Source organism: Coloeus monedula (assembly GCF_965178545.1).
Source record: "Coloeus monedula genome assembly, chromosome: Z".
NCBI classification, from domain to species: Eukaryota; Metazoa; Chordata; class Aves; order Passeriformes; family Corvidae; genus Coloeus; species Coloeus monedula.
The window spans coordinates 82,724,911-82,747,950 of NC_138822.1; the positions used below are offsets into that span (position 1 = coordinate 82,724,911).

Sequence of the window (23,040 nt, forward strand, 5' to 3'; positions counted from 1 at the left end):
CCCTCTCACTCTTAGATGATTACCCAAGCCATAAAAATGCACTTAGGCAAATGGGATTATTTCACTATTTTTATACTTACAATTTAATTCAATAACTTTGACTTCTTTTTTTTTTTTTTTTTTTTTTTTTTTTTTTTTTTTTTTAACAAAACAAGCTGTGCTCTGCAAGCACCATTTTATAAAGAAAATTGCAGCATTGGAGCCCTGGTTCTCCAGAGTAGTACAGTATAATTTTTTGGTGGTTTTCTTCTGAGAATGCAGTTATTTGATGGAATTCACTCTACTAAAATAGTGGCAATTCAAGACCCTTTGGAGCAAGATATACAAATAGGCAGTTCTTAAACAAATCACAACATTAAAAATCGAAGTTTCTTTCTACATATATAATGTTGCAATTATGCTCTTTTATACAAATTAATCCAATTCATAAACTAGAGTTTAAGAGTCAGAGGCATTTCTTGCAGCACGACCTATTGCAGCTTCTTGCATAAGAATGGCAAAAAAAGCCCAGTAGATTTACTGGTAACTGACAAGAATTATTAAGAAGAATAAAGCAAATAAACACATCCATGTACAACTCGAACCCAGACCTTCTGTTTTCCAAGCTAAACTCACTTTTTAGCAACGGTGACTCCCCAGCAGGCACTAATTCTCGGACAATCTGACCATCGTCCTCATTTTTGTCAAGCCATCTGGTTTACAAAAAGAAGTTGTCTTTGAATAATTAGCACCTGTTAGACCCTTCAAAATCTACACTGGCTTCACACATAGCCCAAATCCACACCACCATCAAAAATATGTTTTTAGAGGGCTCTGTATCTCTGTTATCTTAGCAGGAACTTGACCAGACCATACGGCAGCCACATTTTAAACCTCAATTTTTCCAAGAAGAGGGACCATGAGAGCTCTGCTCGCAGTAGATAAGCATCTGCTGTGATGTCCGTCTATCTGAAAAGCACAAACTCCACAACCACAAGTTATTCCTGTGAACAGGCAGTTTTACTGTCCTGAAAGCACTGACCATCGTTGACCAGAAAGACTTGCAGCCTCTACTACTAGAGGGAGGGGATGAATTGTGTTATTCCCATTTCCAGGACTGGGTACGTGGAGGCAGCTGGCATCAGCAAAAAGAAAGGCTTTTCTATGTTTTTTCAACATTAAAGATCCAACTAGACTAATTAAGAAGAGGAACTGGGCACAAAGCAAACTGTAGCATGATCTCAAGGGAAAAAATTCTGAGAGAAAAATCTTAGAATCATAGAATGGTTTGGGTTGGAAGGGACCCTAAAGACCATCCAGTCCCACCGCCTGCCATGGGCAGGGACACTTTCCATTATCCCAGGGGGCTCCAAGCCCCGTCCAACCTGGCCTTGGACACTTCCAAGGGTGGGGTAGCCACAGCTTCTCTGAGCAGCCTGTGCCAGGGCCTCACCACCCTGATAGTAAAGAATTTCTTCTTAATATCTAATCTCTCTGCCCTCCTTCAGCTTAAGATCATTTCCTCCTTATCCTACCACTACATGTCCTTTTCAGAAGTTCCCTCTTCAGTCTCCCTCCAAAAGTCCCCTCTCAAGACAGAGGGGAACCAATTGCTAACCTGGTAACCTTCACAGCTGCTCCTTCAGCCTCAGGGGAGAAGGATTTGCAGCCCCAACCCCATCATGTGCCCTACAGCAACCACTGCATGAAAACAGCCAGGGCCCTGGCAGAAGTTTCTCGCTTTCCTCTTCAATCCCAGATTGCTGCAGCGCTCAGTATATTCCTGTAAGCATCTGTTTAGGGTCAGGTTTCCCACAGTGGTGCTGTGAGAGCAGGAGCAGTTCCCAGAATGCTCATTGTTCCCAGGTACACATCTATCTACAGCAGCACCTTTTGCAGCTAAAAATACTGTTTCAAACCAGCAGGGACGAGAAAAGGACAAATGAGCACTCTCTGGCAGGTCACACAGAGTATTTAAATGGCTTTAACAATTCCCAGGACCAGGAGGAGTAAAAACAAATGCCCAGAAACTTTCTTTTTAAAGGTAGCCACACCGGACCACAGCAGATCTGCTTCTGCACAAACACATGCAGCCCATGTACCCTGTGGGCTTCCCACAGTGTAACTGAGACACACACATTGTCCTTGGCTGACCCGTGTGCCAAAAAGGAGGGGAGCTCCCTTCCCATCAAAGTTTCTATCTTTGACAGTGAGTCAGCATGTATGGAAACCAGAAAACAACCCTTATAACCAGGACTTGGGGACACGAACAAAGAGAGCTCCTGAGAGCTGGATCAAACCTAAGGCACCTCACTGGTGAAAAGCCAGCACAGCTCACAGTCATCACCAGTTGGACCAGATATTTTGGAAGACCCAGGATGGTACGTCTCCCCTTCATCCATCTGAAGGAATATTATATTATTTTCAATCTTCTCCCTCTCCTCCCAACCAGAGGAAAACAGTAAGTACAAAGAAACCATGCAAAAAAAAGCAGCAGCAGGAAAGAAATCCAAACATGAGCTGGAGCTAGCCAGGTCCTGGAAGCACGAGCAACAGTGTTGTCATGCAAAAAAGGTGCACAGGAGACCCACCACACGGACACACACTTCCAGCCCCTGCTTCCCTCTAAGCTTTGGGAGGTTGTTGGGTATGCACTCTACCCCGTACTCTTCCCTTTCTCTCTGTAAAGCAGCTGGCCTTGTGCAGGTGGCCTTGGACAGGGCTAAAAGATCAGCTGGTGAGCATGAAGATGACAAACACATGAACATGTGATGATCACACATCACCGTGTGAGGGCATCAGATATGGTGGTGTGCCTCAGAGGAGTCTGAGGGGTGTAGTGGGATAGAGGAGCAGAAAAATCTGTGGGGAAGACCATGAAGCTGATGTCAAGAATTGAGCAAGGGTAGATTGCAATGAGAGCATGCTAAGACATCATGTTGTCTTAAGAAAGGAAGCCTTTATTGATATTTTGGGGCTGGGGTGGGTTGGGGTTATTTTACCTGTTAGAAGGATCCTTAATACCTTTGTATCACGTAGTTCTTGATTCTGGCTCAGGATTCACATCCTTGGACAGGTATCCAACGGTTAGGGGATCACGTCATCCCAAAAGTCAAGATGCTTCTGTGTACATGGATGTTAACTGGGAGGACCCACAAAATTCAAGCCTGAATTCTATCACCCCAGGACCACTGACCTCAGCATGGCCTTCAGGAAGGCAGAAGTTCACAAGGCAGACACACTTCTGCTCTCCTGGATTTTGTGCCCTGCAAGCTGCTGTTTCTGTTGCCAGTGGACATGCTGCTGTTTTCTGTCACCTTTGCCATTGCTGATGTTTTGGCAGTATCTGGGATAACTCTGAGTGAATCTCTCCTGCTCTGAGGTGGCAGGATTAAAATACATCCCACAAGAAACAGATCTCTGTGTGCAGCACAGCAAATGCTAACTGCTTCAGCAGTGAGGACAGAGGAGAAAAGCGAATCAGAAAAGCAGGACACACCCTGACATAAAGAAATTCCCTCTACCACTGTTGGCAGGTACTGATGGCAAGAGAAGGAGCATGTCTTGGACTGGAGGAGGAAGAGGGAGGTTAATTAGCAGAAGTGGTTTAAAGCTCCTTGTGCTGTTTCAGCCAAGAAAACAGCCACGAGTGGCAGAAGCACTATTTTTTCGAGAAGATTAGTGACAGAGGAAATATTTGGATGAGCAATGGCACTGCATCCCTTTCCTTCATCACATATCCATCAATATCCTAATTTCACTCCAGTGTAATTCCAACAGCATATCACTGAGCAGCAGATTGAAACCAGGGGTTTATAGTCTTACACCCAACACAAATGGATTGACACATTATAAACACATCTGGCTGCAGATAATAGAATATTTCAGTGCAGTGCCGTCATATCCCTAGTACAAAAGGCATGTCAAAATCTCTTATTTTATCAGAGCTTTTATATGATTTCAGTGAATGTAATCCACATGCCACTGTGGGTTTTGCAAGGGTGTAGTCGTGTCCTGTGCCACATCCTTGATTTTAAAGAGATGCTTTATGACCAATATAACTCAAAGAGGACAGAAATATGATATGAAAGCCACTCCAGAAAGAATTTCTGGAGGATCAGAGAGTCAGGTGACCACTGGAAAAAATACGGTATAACATCATATACAGCATTTGAAATCCAGCCTGAGTGCAATTAGAATGATTGGCACATCCATTAGATTCAGAGGCACACATGTATGTGTGTGTGCCTTTAAATATAACCTATATACAAAAATGTGTAAAAAGAGATAGACATTTCAGTTTATTTTTAGGCAAGAAAAGGAGGTTTCTCTGGCTCCTTTGTATGATGAACATTTTTTGGCATTTGCTTGAATAAATGTTCTTTTTGCAGGAGTCTCCTAGTGCATCATCCCATTCATGGTCTGTCTGTTGTTCTTTAGAGAATTAACAATGTTCCCTCATGCTTGTGCTGGATAAAAATTAGGATGGTGGGGACCATATGCTTAGAAAAAAAATATAATGACGTATCACTGAAGATTCCAGCGGAGTTGTAATGATTTATAGCGTGCAAAATTCTATCCTATCACAGACTCACAACTTCGTCTGATTGAAAATTCATTTCTGTCTGGGAAACAAATATTATAAAAAATATGCTGTTTTAAAGCATGTCAGCTAGTCCATTCCTGGACTTCCAGAGAGCTTTGAGGAGTAAATGAAATCAGCAGAACTCAGTTCTGATCTCCAAAAAAGTTTGGCTCCATTTCTGGGGCAAAAGGTGAACTCCCTTAATTTTGAGCTTTGCAGCAGTATTCATCATCACAATACCTAAACCACATCAGATGTTACAAGGCATAAACTGTTCAGTGATGCCACTGAATGATTCAGTATTCAGTTCCTAAAAGCATGGATACTACAATGCCATGTCACCGTAAGGGAGGAATAGTACTGCACCCAAGTGATGTACTAGTAATTCTGCAAATAACGCTCGGGGAAGTAACTTGCATTTACTTCTTGCAAGCAAGGATCAAATGACCGCTTTAAAAATCACTGACTCTAAGCCAACTGTTTAAAGAGTTGAAAGCACAGGCCTGGGAGTTGTTATTTCTCAGTGCTCTTCCTGAATCTGACACAAACTCACAATTAATCCACTTAGCTTCCTTTTATCTCTGCTGGCTCCCTTGTACAACAAAGACAGTTCTTCTTACAGAGCTCTTGTGATTACTAAGGAATAGATGATCCTGTGGAGTCACAGAAAAGATTTCAAGTTAGAAGGCAAAACATAGTTGTGTATATGAATATGTAAATAGCAAGAACAGGGACTTCAATGAGTTCTACGCACTGAAGGTTTATAAGGCTAAGTCAAGACGTCAGTTAGAGTGGAAACTGATCAGGCAGATTTTTGATAAGAGTATCTGCTCCCCATGTGCAGCTGTAGCCTGGTTTGCACAGAGGTAAGGAGCATGTGGAGCTTTCTGCACAGGTGAGATGTGTTTCTGCTGGAAGGCATTTTGTCCCCTAGCTGTCTCACAGGAGCAGCTGAGTGTCACAAGGTCAATGGAGTAGCTTTCAGTATGAACCCAGCAGCAAAAGGTGTTTTCTCCAGACCATGCAATTGTGCTGTGTAGAGGAGTGGAAGTTAATCGAGTCTTGGAGATAAAGGCAGTGAGAACAGCATGTCTACTGGCCAAGCAGAAAGAGAATCTTCCCTGGTGTACCCCTTGGATGGAGTCTCTGACTAACCTTACTAGAATTGCCTCTTCTTGGACAAGTCTTTTTCAACAACTTGCCTCTGAAGAGCTGGGTGGAGCCGGACTCCCTGAGCTCCTACCAAAGGAGCAAGGACATAAGCTGTCCTTGGCCTACAGGAGTGGAGAGGAACATCCAAATGCTGCAGGCCATGGAAATGCCTGTCCCTCACATGGAGGATGCAGTGGGTGAGCACCTTCGCCCTCAGATCTCTCCAGACTCCATGACGACACCCGTACACTGCGATGATGCCTCAGTCTCTCAGGAGACATGGGCACCAAAGGGAGTGAGAGGGAGCAGCTGTCCCTGTGCTTGATGGCGATCAGTCATGTCACCTTCTCAATCTGAGAGGAAAGAGATAATGCTGGCACAAGGACAGCAAATAAAGCCACACAAACAGCACTGATATCACTTGGGAAAAGAGACATTTAGAAAGATAAGAAGAGTGGAATTCCATCGCTGGTGACCTGAAGCCTGAAGGTACACCATGAATATTTTGGGGATAAGGTTTTGGTTTTTTTCTCTCCGTCCTTTTTCCGTCCCTGGCCTGAGGGGAATGCCCACTGGTGCTCCTGATCCTCAGGTGTAAACCTAAGGGAAAGGGTGTTATCACTCCAAGCTGATGGAAGACACCCAGTTTAGCAGTCACATAAGGAGACAATTCAAAAAGGAGATCTCTAAAATGAGCCAGCTGCATGGTGCAGTTAGACACAGAAATATCTCTGAGGAGCCTGAGCAAAACAGCCCTTCACGTGGACACTTCATGTCCAAGGAAAAACCTGTCTAGCTTGCTTGCTTAACTCAGTAAAACATATGGTTGTTAAATATGGATCAAAAGGCAGCAATGACTATGTGGCTGTTTGTTCTTTGAAAAGGGAGAGACTGGCTTGCTTTTCACAACCAAGATGACATTGCATCTGCTGCTCCATGCTGTCTCCCTGGTGAGTTTGCTCTCTGATGTGACGTGGCTTTAGCAACGCCAAGAGGCTGGGGCTGGCTCCTGTTTTGTTTTTGGCTGACTCCCCTCATTATAGTGGAGTTCTTCCAAGGCAAGAGACCAGCTTAGAGGCTTTACCTTTGTGTTCAATTTTAAAATAATTGTGTTTGTGTTTCACAATTCCACTTATCCCTGGGAGATGATTTTTTGGAACAAGTACTTGGTGTTGTTAAATGGAGCTCAGTGGACGACCATCCTACAGGGTGGACATCCTGAGAGGGTAAGTGGGACTCTAAACTACACTGCAGTTAATCTCTAATGTTTTCACCCAGTTCTTGCTAATTTGTGCTGCAGTGTTGAGGCAGACCCCAGTTAGTGCCAAGACAGACCATGCACCTTGTTCCCCCCAGGCAGCCTCAGTACAGCACATTTCTTTTGGACACTTGATTGTCTAGGCAAGAGAAGACTACATTTGTAACTCACGCACAGGGGTAAGCCACAGCCCTCTGCTCTACCACTGTCTCTGTCTGCATGATATGCATTTCCCCTCATGCAAGGAGTTCTCGAGATGGCAGCGTAACAATTTTTCATGCTCCCAACACAAAAATAGCATCCCATTGCTCCCAGAAAGATGGGATGTGCATGTGAGGGACCAGAACCTCGTTCCACACATGCAGTAACACCAGCAGATTGCAGAGTGTGTTTCTGCAGCAGGCAATTGCAGTGACACTGGGTGTGGTACTGGAAGGTTGTGCTTTGTCTTTTGGAAATTCTCTGCATTATGGAGCTAATTGCGGAGAGGTTCACAATCCAGATTGCTGGTCATTTGGTGAGGGGAGTTAATTGTATCTTAAACCTCCCAAAACACACTCTTTGCTTTCAGGCTTAGCAAAAATAAGTGAACGAATGCATAAATGAAAAGGATTAAGCTGTGCTCAGAAATTTCCAGTCATGGACCAACAACTAGGCTCTTCAAAGTCTGGCAAATGCATAAACAAAGACTTAATTTGCAAGCATTGTTTCCAGTACCTGTAGCAGGGGAATTCCACAGCCTCACTTTCTGGCTGTCCTTCTTCCCTCACTATCACTTTGGCAAGGTACCAGCCACTGCTTCCTCCTTTGCCATCATGCCCTATCCTCACCCTCCTCACCTGCTTCAGCGTTACTGCTTCAACGAAGAATTCATCAGCCTTTGAGGAGGAGAATAAAAAAGGTAAGGCAATATTTCTCCTTAAAAGCAAACAAACAACCCAAATTTATTATTGCAATCAAACCAACATCATCAGCGCGCTGCAAGACAATTCTTCACAAGATGAGGGAGAAAGTACAAATTTACCAAAGAATAAAAAGCCTGAATATTTGTGCTAGATGCGTAAGGTTAGATTTGTAAATATATGATCCACCAGCATTTTAAATCTCCCATGTCATTTCATGCCCTCCACAACTGTAAAAAAACAGAAGTAATTTGATTGTTAAGAAATTCATACAGAGAGGCAGGAAATCCAAGTTCAAACCCTGGCTCAGCTATAAGCTTTCTGCGAAGTCAGAAGCAGGTCACTTCAGACCAAATCTACAGAGGTGTTTGGAGGTACAGTTCAAAGACATTACACTGTGTTAAAGTCAGACAGCATTGATTACCGAGCACAATTTAACCCCATTTAATTTCCTGGCACATCAGTATGGGCAGGACTGCACAGGGGTATTCCAGCTGCTCCATGAGTTGTGTTTGGAGGGTGGTGTGAACGTAACCCAGCAGACAAATACCCTCAATATCCCACAACATACATGGATTTTATGTCTTATTTTTTGTTCTTTCTGCTCCCCCCCCCCCCACCCCGAACAGGCTCAAATAACCAACCTAGAGATTAGCCCAAGGGATGGCCTCTCAAGAGCAGAGCTCTGTTACCCAAGAGCTCACTGGGACCAACAGTCCTTGATGGCTAAGGGAAGAGAAATGCAGTCAGAAAGCGAGTTACTCCTCTGGGAACCAGGCCAGACAAAAGTATCTGTGGCACATGTACAGATGCACACACATGGCACAGGCGTGGTAAATAGTGGGTGTAAACAAACAGCATATGTGCAGCGTTTAGCCCTACAAGGAGACATGGCTGCTGTGGTTGCCATCTGGCTGAGATGCCTTGCTTAGGTAAGAGAAGGATAACCAACCACTGTCTTTTGGTTGTTCTTCATCTCCCAAAAGCACACGTGGTGGTAGCATACATCCAGCTAGCTCCCGGAAAGCACGGTGGCAAGGGAGTGTTTACGCAAATACTGAAATTTATTAAAATGATAATAATTATGTCATCATCCAGAACTCCAAACTGACCTCCAGAATGAAGGCAGCTAACCATTTTGCCACTGTTTAAAGTGTTAATGATGGGCTTACATATGTCAATGCTACTTACACACTCAAAACTGCTGAATTGGGGATTTAAGGCATCAAAACCTCACTGACTCAGTCCAAGTCAATGTAATTTAATTCATTAGGCCTGATGCTCACCTTACTTATTAATGGCTGATATAAATTAATGAGTAAGTAACTAACTGGAACCACAACAGGGCAAACAACTAATTTAGAGGCATCTTTAAATCTTACTTTCTACACAGGCTGTTAGTTTGCATCTGCAGGCAAACTTTTCAAGTTAAATTGGTAATCAAGGTACTATTGGTTTAAGTAGCTGTAGATTAGAGACCGTACAGACTTAGCAACATTTCTTTTTAACAGTGTATCTGAGTTAATCAGTGTAGATATACTCATTCAGCCTCTTGAATATATGAGGTCTAAGTTTGTCAGGATCAATTCTTAAACAGCCTCCAGTTCATTCACCAGCTTTAAGTTCTTTGTGCCAGGGGAGCAGTTTTCCACTAATAGGTTCCAGTTTGGTTTATGTCATCTGCATACTATTAATCACATCATTTGATTGCCAAAATGATTTTCCCTTTTTATGCTCCTTCATGCAAGTTCGCCTATAACTTATTTTTGTGAATAAATGTCACAGAAACATCACAGAACCCTAGAATGTTTTGGTTTGGAAGGGACCTTAAAGGGACCTGATATGGGCAGGGACACCTTCCACTAGACCAAGTGGATCCAAATCTCACCCAACGTGGACTTGGACAAGGATGGAGCATCCCATAAAATAACCTACATCTGTGTTTAAAATATTTGTATTCTCTGCAATCCAAGCACCTTTCTTTGGAACTGCACTGAAACAGTCTTCAGCACCAAAACACGACTCATTTTGCTACCATTTTGACAAAACCAGGTTTCACCAAATGACAAAATGCCATCCTTTACTGCTTGGACCTACTTTTTAAACTAAAATATCTATAATGTCAATGCATAGGCAAAAAAAAAAAGATGTTTGCAAAGTCGATTTATGCAAACCTATATATAATTTAGAAGCGGAGTGGACTCTCACACTATGTAATTGCCACGTTTCCACAGACAGATCTTAAAAGCAGAAGAAATACTTGAAAGTTCTTTTAAAGTGTAGAAGAGCTCAGTGATTTCAGTGAAGAATTGGAAATTCTGGACACTCAAAGGCAAATTCAAAGTGCTAATGCATATTTCAGAAGCCTAAATTCAATGGTCTATTTTGAAAACGTGACCTCCTTTTTTTATCTTCATTTTCTTTCCATTATGAAACTTCAATCAAATAATGACACAGGAGGTGGGAAATCTGCAGAGGTCTGCGATCAGATTCTCAAAATCTCCTTCTGGAGATACCGATTATGTTTCACCAGTCTAAGTTGGACCCTAGAGATCCAAAATTGGATACATATTAAGTAGTTTGACCCTATAGATCAGATCAACAAATTATTTGCTTGCTGATACTGCCAATGCTGCAAGGGCTTTAGCTACAATTTGACTTCTTCATTATTTCCAGCTTTCCAGGGAATAAGCTGTCTTCATTTCAGTCCATTTCCACCCCCATTCATTCTGGACGTGGAGAGACAAAAATGTATTGAAAATCAGTTTGAAAATAAGACACAAAATTGAGTGCAGCATGGTTGAGGGAAACTGGAGGAATTATAAAGGAAACATGTTAGGCTTTGGGTTCTGACTTTCACATTAAATAAGATGCTTTTTTCTTCCTCTGCCCCAGGGAGCCAAATTTTTTGCTATATTAGATGGAAAGGAAAAGGCTCCCTTTTATTCTTGGAAGATTTCCTGGAAGCCTTCCCCAATCTGAAGATGCAATTTCAGCAGTCAGAACTTATCTGGGGAGCAAACCAAGAGACCCTTTCATGAGCATACATCAAGCAAGGGCACACTGTCCCCAACCTAAGCCTCCCTCCAGCTGCAACCTGTTATGATGCTCTGTCGACAAGATTTATTTCTCCCTGCTGCCCTAGCCCGAGCTGGCAAAAAAATCAGCTGAGTTTACAAATACACATTAAAAAAAAAAAAATTAATTTATAAAATCATCACACGCTTTAAAAACCTTGTGTTGAGGTGCTGCTGTGCGAACTTACGTTGCCTTTTTCAAATTTATTGACGGTGTTGATGCAGTTGTAGAGGACGCGCTCGCCTGTGTCCCCCTGGTCGCCGATGAGGCAGACGAAGACGTTGGCGTCTGTGCCACTGCCACTCACCGTGCCCGTGCACACCGTCACGCGGTATTTGATCACTGGGGAGACATAAATTAGTGAAACAATCCTGGCAACGCCATTAATCGCCATTTAAATTTACTGCGTTTTTGACAGGCTTGTAATTAACTTTTAAGTGTTCGCACTTCCAGCTGGTACTTCTGCTGATGTATTGACTTGTACACTTCCATGTTACCACCAGGAAAAGGGGGGGGGGGGGGGGGGGGGGAAGCCAAAATAGGAAGACCTGAAGCATTGAGAGAACCCATAAAAGCCCTCCAAACAAGGACATAAAAATGCTGGCCCTTTCAAGGAAAACCTCAGGAAGCGGAGTGCCCCTGTCCGGCTACCTCCCCTTCTGCCTTCCCAAGATGGCCCTGGGGGTGGGGAATCTTGCAATATGTGTGGGGAAAACAGCATTTTCAGCACCCAGGGGCATGGCAGGCAGACAAAATGAGTTAGAAAGGAATGAACGCTCAGAGATCTGAGAAATGGGCTCTTCATGTTGGGTTAGTGGGACAAGACAGGCCAAATTAGGCCCATTCCCTTGGGACTATTATAATCACAGAACCATACAATCATTACATCACAAAGGTTGGAAAAGACCCCCACGATCACCCCTCCAAGAGTCCAAACTTTATGCTGGAGGTTGGACTGTCTTGCCTCCTTTTCACCCTTAAGGTCTTCATACGATTTTTCTGGGTGGATTTTGATCTGCCACCTTCCTTCCCTGACCACGCCCTCCTCTCTGCCCTCCCACCCCATTGGGTGAAGTATTTCCACGAAGAAATATCACAACAAAGAGCCAGCCCACAGACCTGCTTTTGAGAGAGATCCCCTTATTCCCAGATTGGGGAAGGGACAAGAAGCAGTGCTCCCACCCTCCCTCCAAAACCCACCTGCAAGCCCAACACAGAGGTGTTGCATCTCACCTCTGCTCAGCACAAATTCACCTCACAGGAAAGTGCCTGGGTGAGGATTCAAGCTGCCCTCTCCACAGTTGATTAAAAATACATTTCAAAACCAGGTTTATTTACATTTTAATAACATCTGCAATTACAATTACTCTTCCTCTTCTGAGAAACTGCTCCACTGCATGCAGATCACCAGTGCCAGAACCAGAAATTTCAGAAAACGGGGGACTCAAGGTCTAGAGTGTGGGTGCTTTGGTGGAAAGGTGAAAAATCCCACTGACCACCTTGAGATGTTCTGCTCTCCTAAATTCTCCCTCTAAGATTTAATTCTTGTGACACAAGGTCAAGGCAGAAGTGGCCGCTTCAGAAAGCCAGGGCAAAATTCTGTAGCTTTCCTTAATTAAATCTCCAGTTCAATTAAAAGAATAAATAGTTTGGATTGCTCATACATACTGAAAGATGCATATGCACACATTACTGTTCTGTGCAACTTACTATATATTTATACATACAGCTGCATAAATTTGCATATAACTAAATAAAACTTTAAAGCCCAAAATATGATTGTCAAATTTTAGATTGCATTTCAGCTAAGCTTGCTTTCCATGAATATTCCTCAAACCTTGCATTTCACATTTTAAGGGAGACTGGAAAAAAATGTACAACTTTAAAAAAACCCAAGCACTGGAAACAACTGTGCTGTGTCCAGGTCTCTCCCATTTCCCACCAGAGAGAAATCTGCTCCAGGAAAAAAAAAAAAAAAAAAAAAGAAGGCTGGGATTTCTCAGGCTTCATGCAGCTAATGATGCACACAGAAAATACTGCAGAGAGAAAGTGCCAGAAAGAGAAGTTAATTGAATTGCATCGGTCTGCCTGTGCATCTCTCACACAAAGAGGGTTTCTTTCTATTCAGGTCCTAGGCAAGCCCCTGCACAGAGCCTGTGGCTCTCACCTGGCATGACTTCAGTCACCAGAGATCCCTCGGCAGGGAGCTCCCGCACGATCTCATTGTCCTCTTCATTTATATCTAGCCAGCGGCCGCAGTTGAATGAGTATTTTTCTTTTGTCAGCGTTTTCAGCAGAGTTACCTTCATTAAACCAAAACACTGCATGAGTTCAGAGGCTTAAAGGCAAAAAAGCAACAAGATCCTGACAGGTTTTTGCCAGGGAGGCAAGAGTAGGTAGCAGCAGAGAAATAAAACACATTAATAACGAGACCGTCTGACTTGTGCACTGTAGTGATGCATGGAGCAAAGTCTGTCACAGCTGATGGCTTTTCATTCCTCCTTTCTCCAATCACTCCATGGTGCTGAGGAATTTTTGAGGGATTCTGTGGCTCTGAAAATGGCTCATCATGTGCCACTCTATAGCCCCAAGGAGCAAATTGTGGATGGGGCTTGTGCTGCTGGTTCTTGCTGCTTAGAATCAGTGCAGTGAGGAAAAAAAAAACCAAAAAAAATGGAAAGAACCCTGAAAAAATATCTGCAGTATCTTCCAAAGGAGTAGTGAGCAAATAAGGAGGTGGTGTGCAGTTGTCTGTTGAAGTGTGTAAAGGAAGGGTATGATGAAGGTCTGTAAAATCACAGGTGACACGGAGAAGGCAGAGAGGGGTCAGCTGTTCCCTCTTCTGCCTCAAGAAATACAGGGCAGCAAATGATGCCTGTGGAACAAAGTTCTAAGCATAAAAACAAAGGACACAGTCAGCCTGTGAAGTCCTTGCCAAAAGCTATTAAGGTTGCTGAAAGTTTAAGTGTTCAAGGGGAGGCTGGAAACTTTGAACTAAAAACAGGAAAAAAACCTGCTAAATGCTTTCTGTTTGATAGATCTGTTTAGGAAGTAAGTGTCCAACTGGAAATAGTCAAAACCTGAAAGAATGCTAGGAGGAAGTATCATAAATGCTTGTCCTTTTCTCACACTTCTGTAATCATGACCTTATGTGACATGGGAGAGAGGATGTTGGGCTAGAGGGACTTCTGGCCTGAGCAGTGTGGCTGTTCTATGTTCTTGTGGTAGGAAATTGAAGCCTGACCTGACATGAAGCAAACCAGGCATGAAATGTGTGAGGACTGGAACAAAGCATCATTCAGGTTTCATCTAATTTCCTAGACACTACAATAGATGCACAAGTGATGGAATTCACGTGCCATGAGCCTGATGCGTCCAGAAAACATCAGACTGGGTGTATATGGACAGACTGATTTTAGTAAGGTCATAGAATCATAGAATTGTTTAAGTTGAAAAAGGCCTAAAATGAGTCCAACCATAAGAACCTCAATGCATCTCATGCATCTTAACCAGGTTTACTTAGACAGTTTGGCCAAAAGGGAATCCTAGACACACTCTAAGTTACATCTTGTCCTTCCTGAACATAATTTTTGTGCAGGAAAATAAGATACCACAGGGAAATATATAGCTGTGGAAGGTACAAGCATTCTTGCTCATCATGCAAGTAAACAAGCTGATAGGGATGATTGCAGCAGCCCAAGGTCTGACCAGCAATTGCTTTGTCATAAAGGACTCCAGCCAGACACCTTCTCCCACCATATGGTGACAACAGCAGCACTTGATGCCCTCCCACCCCTGGAAATGGGTGTTGGCTTCACAGCTCCATGACAATGCAGGAGAACAATATCTGTCGAAGCACATTAGAGGAGAACAAGAGAAAGCTCCAAGGGGTAAGCTGTGATTTATCAACACTCTTCTTTACAGATGCAGAGCAAAGTGTGTGTTTTGTTAAGTGCAGAGAGTGCCATCCAAGCTGTTCAAGAGGAGTAGGGGTGAAGCCTAGAGATGGACTTGCTGTCCAGACAATCCAGGTGAGGGGTGGCAGCAAGGTAATCAATGCTGGTAGAGCAAAGGACATGTGAGTGAAGATCAAGCAGGCCACCCTTCTCATCTCCCACGCAGCACAGGGCTGCTCTCCTCTGCACAGTCCCCATGGCCTCCTCCAGCCTGCAAGAGTTCACCCCCTATAACAGGGGGTGAACTGTCAGCACTTCAGGGGATGCTCCACTGTGCAATCTCTGCTGGAATCAGTATTTTTGTTATGGGCAGTGTAAATAAGCCATAGAAGGAGTGGGTTTGCCTTTCTGTACAGTAGTGGTGTCTACAAATAGGAAGTTTTCTGAAGAGCAAGGGAAAAGCCCTGGTAGCAGTGACATGGGTACTTCAGTTGCCTGACAAGGGAAGGGTGAGAAAATGGGATATTCACCATCAGTCTGGGCTGTTGGGAGCTGCCTCTTCCCATTGCTCTCATTTCCCACACACAGAATCACCCAATCATTTGGGTTGGAAAAGCCCTCTAAGATCATCAAGTCAACTGTTCCCCCAGCAGTGCCAAGGCCACCACTGCCCCAGGTGCTACAACCACACAGCTTTTAAACCCCTCCAGGACTGGGGACTCCAACACTGCCCTGGGCAGCTGGGCCAGGGCAGGACAACCCTTTTGGTCTATGAATTTCCCCTAATATTCAATGTAAACCTTTCCTAGTGCAACTTTATTCCATTTTATCTTGTCCTCTGACAAGGCAAGCATCTCTGAGGACTGGACATCAAGCTCAGCTGCCAGGTGGGGAGCGCAGAGACCAGGACTGGCACTGCAGACCTCTGCCACCAGGCTGGCTTCCCAGGTCTCCCTTTCCTGGCTGTCCCCTCACCTTATTCAGATGCCAGCCAGCAAAGGGATTTCTTTTCTCATGCCATATCCGAAGCTTATAAAAGGTGCCGAGATCAGGAAGCTCGATCTGTAAATGGGAAAAAAGGTGCAACATCCATTTTTGTAAGTCAGCAAAGCACGCACACAAAGGGCACCTCTGAACATCTTTTAAGAGCTAAATCAGAGAGAAGCTGAAAACATGAGCCTATTCCCTGCTTTGAGAAAACAAGCCCTATCGATAGGCAAGTAAATAATTTGCGTCACCACCAAACAGAGTGACTTCACCTCAACGTTAGAAGGATCTAATGGAGTAAAAATATTGTGCTGATCATTTTCTGCCCAGGATTGAAGCAAAGCCCTGGAAAACAATACCAAGCCAAATCTACCACTTGCACTAGATTCATACCATGAATTTGTCAGTCTGTCCAGTTTCAAAGTTGTCTGAATTGTTGTCCAGCTTCATCTCATCTGACTTCCCCTTGTCTCCATAAATCTGGAAGAAGATGGTGGCATCTGTTCCTGCATTTTTGATGTCACTTGTCCAGATCCACAGAGACCAGGGGTTTTCTAGAAAGCAAGGTTCAAGATACTTGTTTTAAAAAGTAATTTTTATAGGACGACTTGGTGAAAGACATAATTCTCATTGTTTCCCCTGGTAGGCTGAGAGGACAGGACAAAGGAAGACAAAGACCTTTCATCCTTTTCTGCACAAACATAATCAGCTGCTGCATGAGGTACAGGAATGAGGTTGGAATATAATTCTGCAATTTCATTTAAAAGAAAATGAGAAAAACATAAACAACCACTTTTCAGGTGAACCGTATTCTCTTGTTTTACTTTACTAAGAGGGTAATGGAGGGGTGTGACCCAACCCTGTAGTTTCAGCTCACTTGTCAAACACCTACAACTCAAGCTTCAAAGAGCATAAAGTCAGGGGAATATTCATCTTTCCTTTTGTCAGTGAGAAGGAGTCTCCCATTACTTGTGCACGGTACAATGCAGCTCCAGGTAGCTCCTAAAAACTTGTCTGTTCTCTGTCTGGAACAAGGAGGGGTCAGACACAGACATGTTATCACCTCATCCTGAGTTAATGAGCCTTCCAAGATGGGACTAATTATCCCCAAAATGCTTGTTGCATTCTCAGACCCCACTCAGGTATCCATCCCTGGTGAGGCTGCATCATGTGGGACAAACATGCTCAGAGCAGTGTAAAGATATTTTCCAAAATGTTTTAAATTATTTAAATGTCTAAATTTGATGTGACTGGAATTAAAACACTTTTTCTTATACTACATGACATACCCTAAGATTGTGGCCAATCTGCAAGATTTTTATCTCAAGTCTTCATCCAACATTTTAACTGTAAGTCCAGTCCACCTGCAGCAACTTTACATCTGTTTTCATACCAGAATATTGTTGCATTTATAAAGGTGACATTATTTCCTCTAAAGAGCCCCTCATCTGCATTCCTTCTTGATGATAATGAGTGTCGCTTCTGCAGGCCTTGCAGCACCTACTGGAGAGGGAACAGCCTTCTTTCCTCACTCAGACATCAGCTGAATTATTAACAAATCTTAATGAGAGAATTGCTAACCCTTTCGGTATGCCCGAGCCCACACCAGCACGGCTTGACCTTCAGAGCCCAGAATGGAATATAAAAATATGATGACATGCATATAAATTAGATTTTTACTGGTCTACTCAGTGTTTGACTGTATAAAAAAGAGACAAGGGCTACTGAAAAAAAAATGAGGGGAAGAGGGAACTCTCAGAAAAAGTTTTGTCCCTGTTTTAATAATATACAAAATGTTCATGACTGCTCCTCTGTGAAAAGCACAGGCAAGTTTTAGATGAGCAGAAATGAAGCAAAGAAAAGTCTGTGGATGGCATGTGATGGAGCAGCCTGTTCTCCCTGGGGAAAAACTGCAAGTGCAATCCAGACACCAAAGACTGCTCTCATCTGTCTGGTTTGGCCTCCCTGACCTCTTGCTGAAGGAAAGGAGGAGTGAAGCATGCATGGAGGGGGAAATGGGACCATGTACCAGGATTAAATGCTGATAGAGGGCTGTCAGGGAGAAACCACACAGGGAGTCGTGGGTGAGATAGGGCTGCAGCTGCAGGAGAAGGCCAGGCATTTCCCCAGATACCCATCATCATCCTCCCAGGGCTAGCTGGGCACATCCCCCAGTTTCCCACCCTTTCACATCAAGGTATCCAGGCACTTTGGAAATTCTCAGGGCCAGGGTGAATATTCCCCAGGGCACAAACACCAGGGAGGACTAGACCCGGCACAACAGTTTCCAGGATAACATTCAAGATAAGGAGAGGAGGAAATAAAAAAAAATAAAAAAAAAAGAATAAATACAAGCTACATATGGAGCTGCAATCTGCTGTGGGAGCAGCTTCTGGATGCAGTGCTGGGAGACGTTTCACCATGGATACCCCAAGTGAAGTTCAACCCAGCTTTGATCATCTCTACAGAAAGGGAGAGTCCTGTATGCACAGGGAGATAGGCGAGATGACATAATAGGCCTTTTCTAACTCCGAGTCTTACACTTCTATAATCTGGCAGCTAAAGGTCACAGATTTCTCAAGGCTAATGCTCTCTGCCTATCTCCTGCACTGCAGTGGTGAGGGAATTAGCCTGTCAATAACAATCAGAGCTGATAATAGGGGGTTAAAGGTTGCAGATGCTTTAGCTAAATGGACCGCGTCGGAGGTGCAATGTGGTTATAACTCCGACTAACATTTAGATAAAGCTTATTTAAATGAACTGCTGTTTAAGCAGGAGCCCACCCGAAGCACTCTCGGATTAAACCATGTCTATTACCCTAATTAAAACGTTCTGTTTACACATGGGCAGCGGCGCAGGCCGGGCAGCAGCGATACTGTGTTTGGCTTGGTGCAGAACCGGGCAGCGGAGCGTGTGTGGATGGATGAACATGCCCACGCGGCACGGAGCAAGCAGCTCCTCCCAGCAAACGTGTGCCATTGCCTCCCTCTAGAGAAAAGGCTCCGCATCCAGCACACGCCTGCCTCGGGAGGCGAGTTTAGCAGCTGGGCAGGGCTGACACCTGTTATTTCCCTAAGGTCAGGAATAAAAGTAGCAGGAAGTCAGCAGGAAGAGTTTTGTTCTTCTTCCCATTCCCCCCCCCCCCCCCCCCCCCCCCTTCCGCCCCCCGACCAGGTTTGTCTCCTTATTATATTTAGGTTCTGTTTCCGTCTAGAATAAGAAAGCTTTGCTTCTGTAGTGATAGGAAACGTAGCCTGGCTTGGCTCCAAAGGTAAGATGATGACTGAGGCAGCCCTAAGCCCACTGCACCTTAAGAAAATGAGTATAATTCTTCAAAATATTGTAGGAGTTTAATTTTATACTCCCCTAAAGCAACATGTTCAAAGCTGAAACTCATGCCCCAACATCCGAAGGATGTGGGGCTGCTGGAGCCAGTCCAGAGAAGACCACAAAGATTCTCCAAGGGCTGGAGCCCCTCTGCTCTGAAGACAGGCTCAGGGAGAGTTGGGGGTGTTCACCTGGAGAAGGCTCCAGGGAGAGCTCAGAGCCCCTGGCAGGGCCTCAAGGGGCTCCAGGAGAGCTGCAGAGGGACTGGGGACAAGGCATGGAGGGACAGGACACAGGGAATGGCTTCCCAGTGCCAGAGGGCAGGGCTGGATGGGATATTGGGAAGGAATTGCTGTCTGGGAGGGTGGGCAGGCCCTGGCCCAGGGTGCCCAGAGCAGCTGTGACTCTCGCATCACTGAAAGTGTCCAAAGCCAGGTTGGATGCGGCTGGAGCAGCCTGGGATAGGGGAAGGTGTCCCTGCTCATGGTAGGGGGTTGAAATTAAATGATCTTTAAATGTCCCTGCTAACCCAAAACATTTTATGATCCAGTGACTGAATCCACTTGAACCTCTCCTTGACCACCTTCACTCAGGTGACACTCAGGGGGATGTTGCTTGTGGGAGGAGGGGTGATGGCCACAGGAGGCTCCTGGACACTTGCACCTACTTTTCAGCCTTTTCTGGCGCAGGGAGACCATTTCATAGAGTTCCCGCTCAATGAGACCATCCCCTTCATCTTCATCCAGCCACTTCCCACATGGGAAGGTTTGCTCAATCCCAGTGAACGGGCAGTAAACCACCACCTGGAAAAAGAGATTGTGAAAGTGAGCTTGAATATTCTGCTACTGGCACCCCACAGGTCCTCAACACCGAAAACTTAAACAACAGAGCTGGAGACCTTGGTGCTGCTCTCGAAATCAGCTTTCCTGGACCAATTTGAACCAGACTGGTTGCACAAATCCCAGTTTGGAGTACAGCTATGACCCATCTGTCTTGTTATTCCTATTTTTTCAGCAGTACATCGCAATGGGTCAACCAAGACAAGGTGAAACACCAGGAGGGGAAGGGAATGGGAGCAGTCAGGGTGGCTGCAGCAGTCAGCGTGCAGCACAGGCCCTGCACCACGCCAGTGCATGGAAGGGCTCTGCAGAAAACACAGGGTACAAAAACCCTTCAAAAACATTCATCTTAAGCTGATTTTGCTTGCCAGGAAAACTGAATTTCCTCATAGCTTCGGGGGAGGCATCCCTTCCTCTCTGACCTCCCATTTTCTCCTGCTGACCTTGTACATGATCTAGTGTTGTCACCAAAAACCAGGAAATAAACTCTCCAACCAATTTGCTGGGCTGAAAAGATGAAATTACTTTCTTAGCAATGCTGGATGCATGGGAATTTCACCTCAAATCATGAGCAGCAACCAAACAGACCAGGCTATACACATGAAACTAAGCACATTTGTCACATTTCTATTACATATTCATTATACTCTCTGTATACATGAATATAGGCTTATTATTTCCATGAAATTATTTGGATATGAGTAGGGGTCTTTTGGGGATTTTTGGTGGTCATTTGGAAACATCCCATTCCTCAAAATTCCCTCTTATGGTCCTGGATCTTCTGGTGAAACTTCTTTCCTTGAGGGTATCTCAAATATATGTTCAGGTTACGATGCACTTCTCTTTATCATTCTTTGCTCTGGCGCTCCATCTCTGTTCTCAAAACTAAGATATCTACCAGTACATATTAATCACTGGTGGAAGCAAACAAGGAAGCGTTAGCTGGCACAAAACTTATTAGTCACAGATGTAGGGAGTTAACACAAGGCCACATTAATCTCTGGCATGTGTGCTAAGCACTGGATGGTACAAAACCAAACATTACCCATGGATATAGGGATCACACGCTATGTGCTAAACTTAGAAGAATTTTCCAACATCTTCCCCCACTGCTGCATAGAATTCTTCCCAAAGAAATACAATTGGGTAACAACATCGCATATTTCTCCACTGCCTCCCAGTAACAGCTGTGGTCAGCCACTTTCTATTGGGTTTTGGGGGTTTTTAAAATTATTATTTCTGAGCCTCCAGAGCAGCATCTAGAAACTTCAGGGAAGTCTGAGCGTAGATGATAACTTTGAAATGCTCAGCACAATCCAGGGCTGCATTTCTGTCCAGCCCCTTGGGCGAACATCTGAAGGTGCTTTTGGAGCTGAGCAAACAATAATCTCTATCTTTGTGACTGCAGAGGGGCAATCAACCCAATTAGAGAGTGATTGACTTATGCATCTAACGTGTCTTTGAGGCAATCAGCTGCTCCCGTGCATGATGTATAATATTGACTTGTTAAACCAGGGATATTGCCTTCCAAACAAAAGCAGATTTATTTATTTATTTTTAAACCATACTGGGTTGTTGGGGTCAGGTTATGAATGGGAAGCAGGTCTGACAGCTGCCTGCAGACAAAACTCTTGGCAGAGTTGGCCCACTGGTAGGACTCCGTGACCTTAGAGGTCTCTTCCAACCTGAGTGATTCCATGAGTTTATGATAATTTAGTCTCACCTTCTCACAAAACCAGCCAGAACTGACGCCACAATTATCATGCCCAATGGTTACTCTACTGAGAGGGCTGAGAAGGGCAGCTATCTCCACGTTGAAGAGGTCTGTCCTGGCACGCTCAAATTCACCTCCTTCCAAGAAAATCTTCCCACTGTTCTTTAAGCCTTTGGAGCCGTGGAGGATTACGTGGATCTTGGAGTTGGTGCCAGCTCCTCTGATATCCCCCGTCACTACAGCCACATTGTACACAATGCCTGGAGAAAGCACAAATTTGGTTGGTGAAAAAGGAAGGGAGGAAAAGAGTCTGAGAGTTATGATTTTGACTGGATTTATGTTGGAGACTATTGATTTCCCAGTGGTTTATTTTAGCTTCTGAGTTGCACACAGTGCAATGCTTCATTTGGTTTTGTCCCCCACAAAACTCTGAGAAATACACCTCTACCTTCAGAGTGTGCCAAAGAAACAGGCTCGGGGTGACAGACTCCCTGTCACATGGCCCAAAGGAAAAAAAAGTTTTCCTTGTTTATTCACTCTGTGGTGCTGATTAGGTGAAGAAAAGCAAAAAAATTGAATTGGCAACTAAGTAATTTGATTTTGAGAGATACCAAGCACCAGATATGTCAGAGAATGCTGAGAGGATGAAGTATTGCTTTAAACAGTGGTGGCAAGATCCGCAGCATCACAAAACCCTGAAAGCTTTGGGATTATTTGTTTTTTAGCCTATAATGCTGCTGAAGCCATCAGGACCTGAACAGTCACTGTGAGAGCCCACAGATCTCAGCAAAACAAGGTTTCGGAGAGGTATCAGCCCAGCTGGAAGAAAGAAAAATATTTCTGAAAAGAAACCTATTTACATAAAAGTGTCCTTGGGGGTTTTTTTCTATCTCCAACTGTTGGTCTAAGAATGAAAACAATTCTTCCCACAAGTCTTACCTCACAGAAAAGCATATCTTAAACCTGTCTCATGGCATCAAATACACACCTAAACACTATAACAGCACGTAGAAAATAGTCAAGGCCTAAGCCAAGTTTTTTGATTAAATTAGACAGAAATTTCAATAGGGACTTGGGATGAAGCAAAAACATCAGAACTCACTCTTTAAAAACTTTGTCCCTTTGAAACTTACATTAAAAATTGTACTCAAGCATGCTTTACTGTTGATATATCTTCAACAAAATTCCTGAGGGCAGGAAAATAAAATACACAGTCATGAATGGTAAAAGATAAAGGAAGATTTTTGGGATTGAATTATGTTTCTTTCAGTTTTCTTCCCTTAATTTTTCCTAACAAGCATCTTGCAGTGAGTGATCTGCACC

The 23,040-nt window shown here is 44.0% G+C and overlaps 1 protein-coding gene across 1 annotated transcript in view; it reads right to left on the reverse strand.

Annotated features, from left to right (window-relative positions):
• LOXHD1 (lipoxygenase homology PLAT domains 1) overlaps window positions 1–23,040 on the reverse strand; it is a gene marked incomplete at both ends in the record, with an annotated part of 149,168 nt that overhangs the window by 78,251 nt on the left and 47,877 nt on the right. The window contains 8 exons of the mRNA XM_082301722.1: window positions 616–692; window positions 7,692–7,852; window positions 11,142–11,296; window positions 13,122–13,257; window positions 15,826–15,912; window positions 16,231–16,391; window positions 19,832–19,967; window positions 21,727–21,977. Coding sequence (XP_082157848.1) covers window positions 616–692; window positions 7,692–7,852; window positions 11,142–11,296; window positions 13,122–13,257; window positions 15,826–15,912; window positions 16,231–16,391; window positions 19,832–19,967; window positions 21,727–21,977 — 1,164 coding nt within the window. The remainder of the gene's footprint in view (window positions 1–615; window positions 693–7,691; window positions 7,853–11,141; window positions 11,297–13,121; window positions 13,258–15,825; window positions 15,913–16,230; window positions 16,392–19,831; window positions 19,968–21,726; window positions 21,978–23,040) is intronic.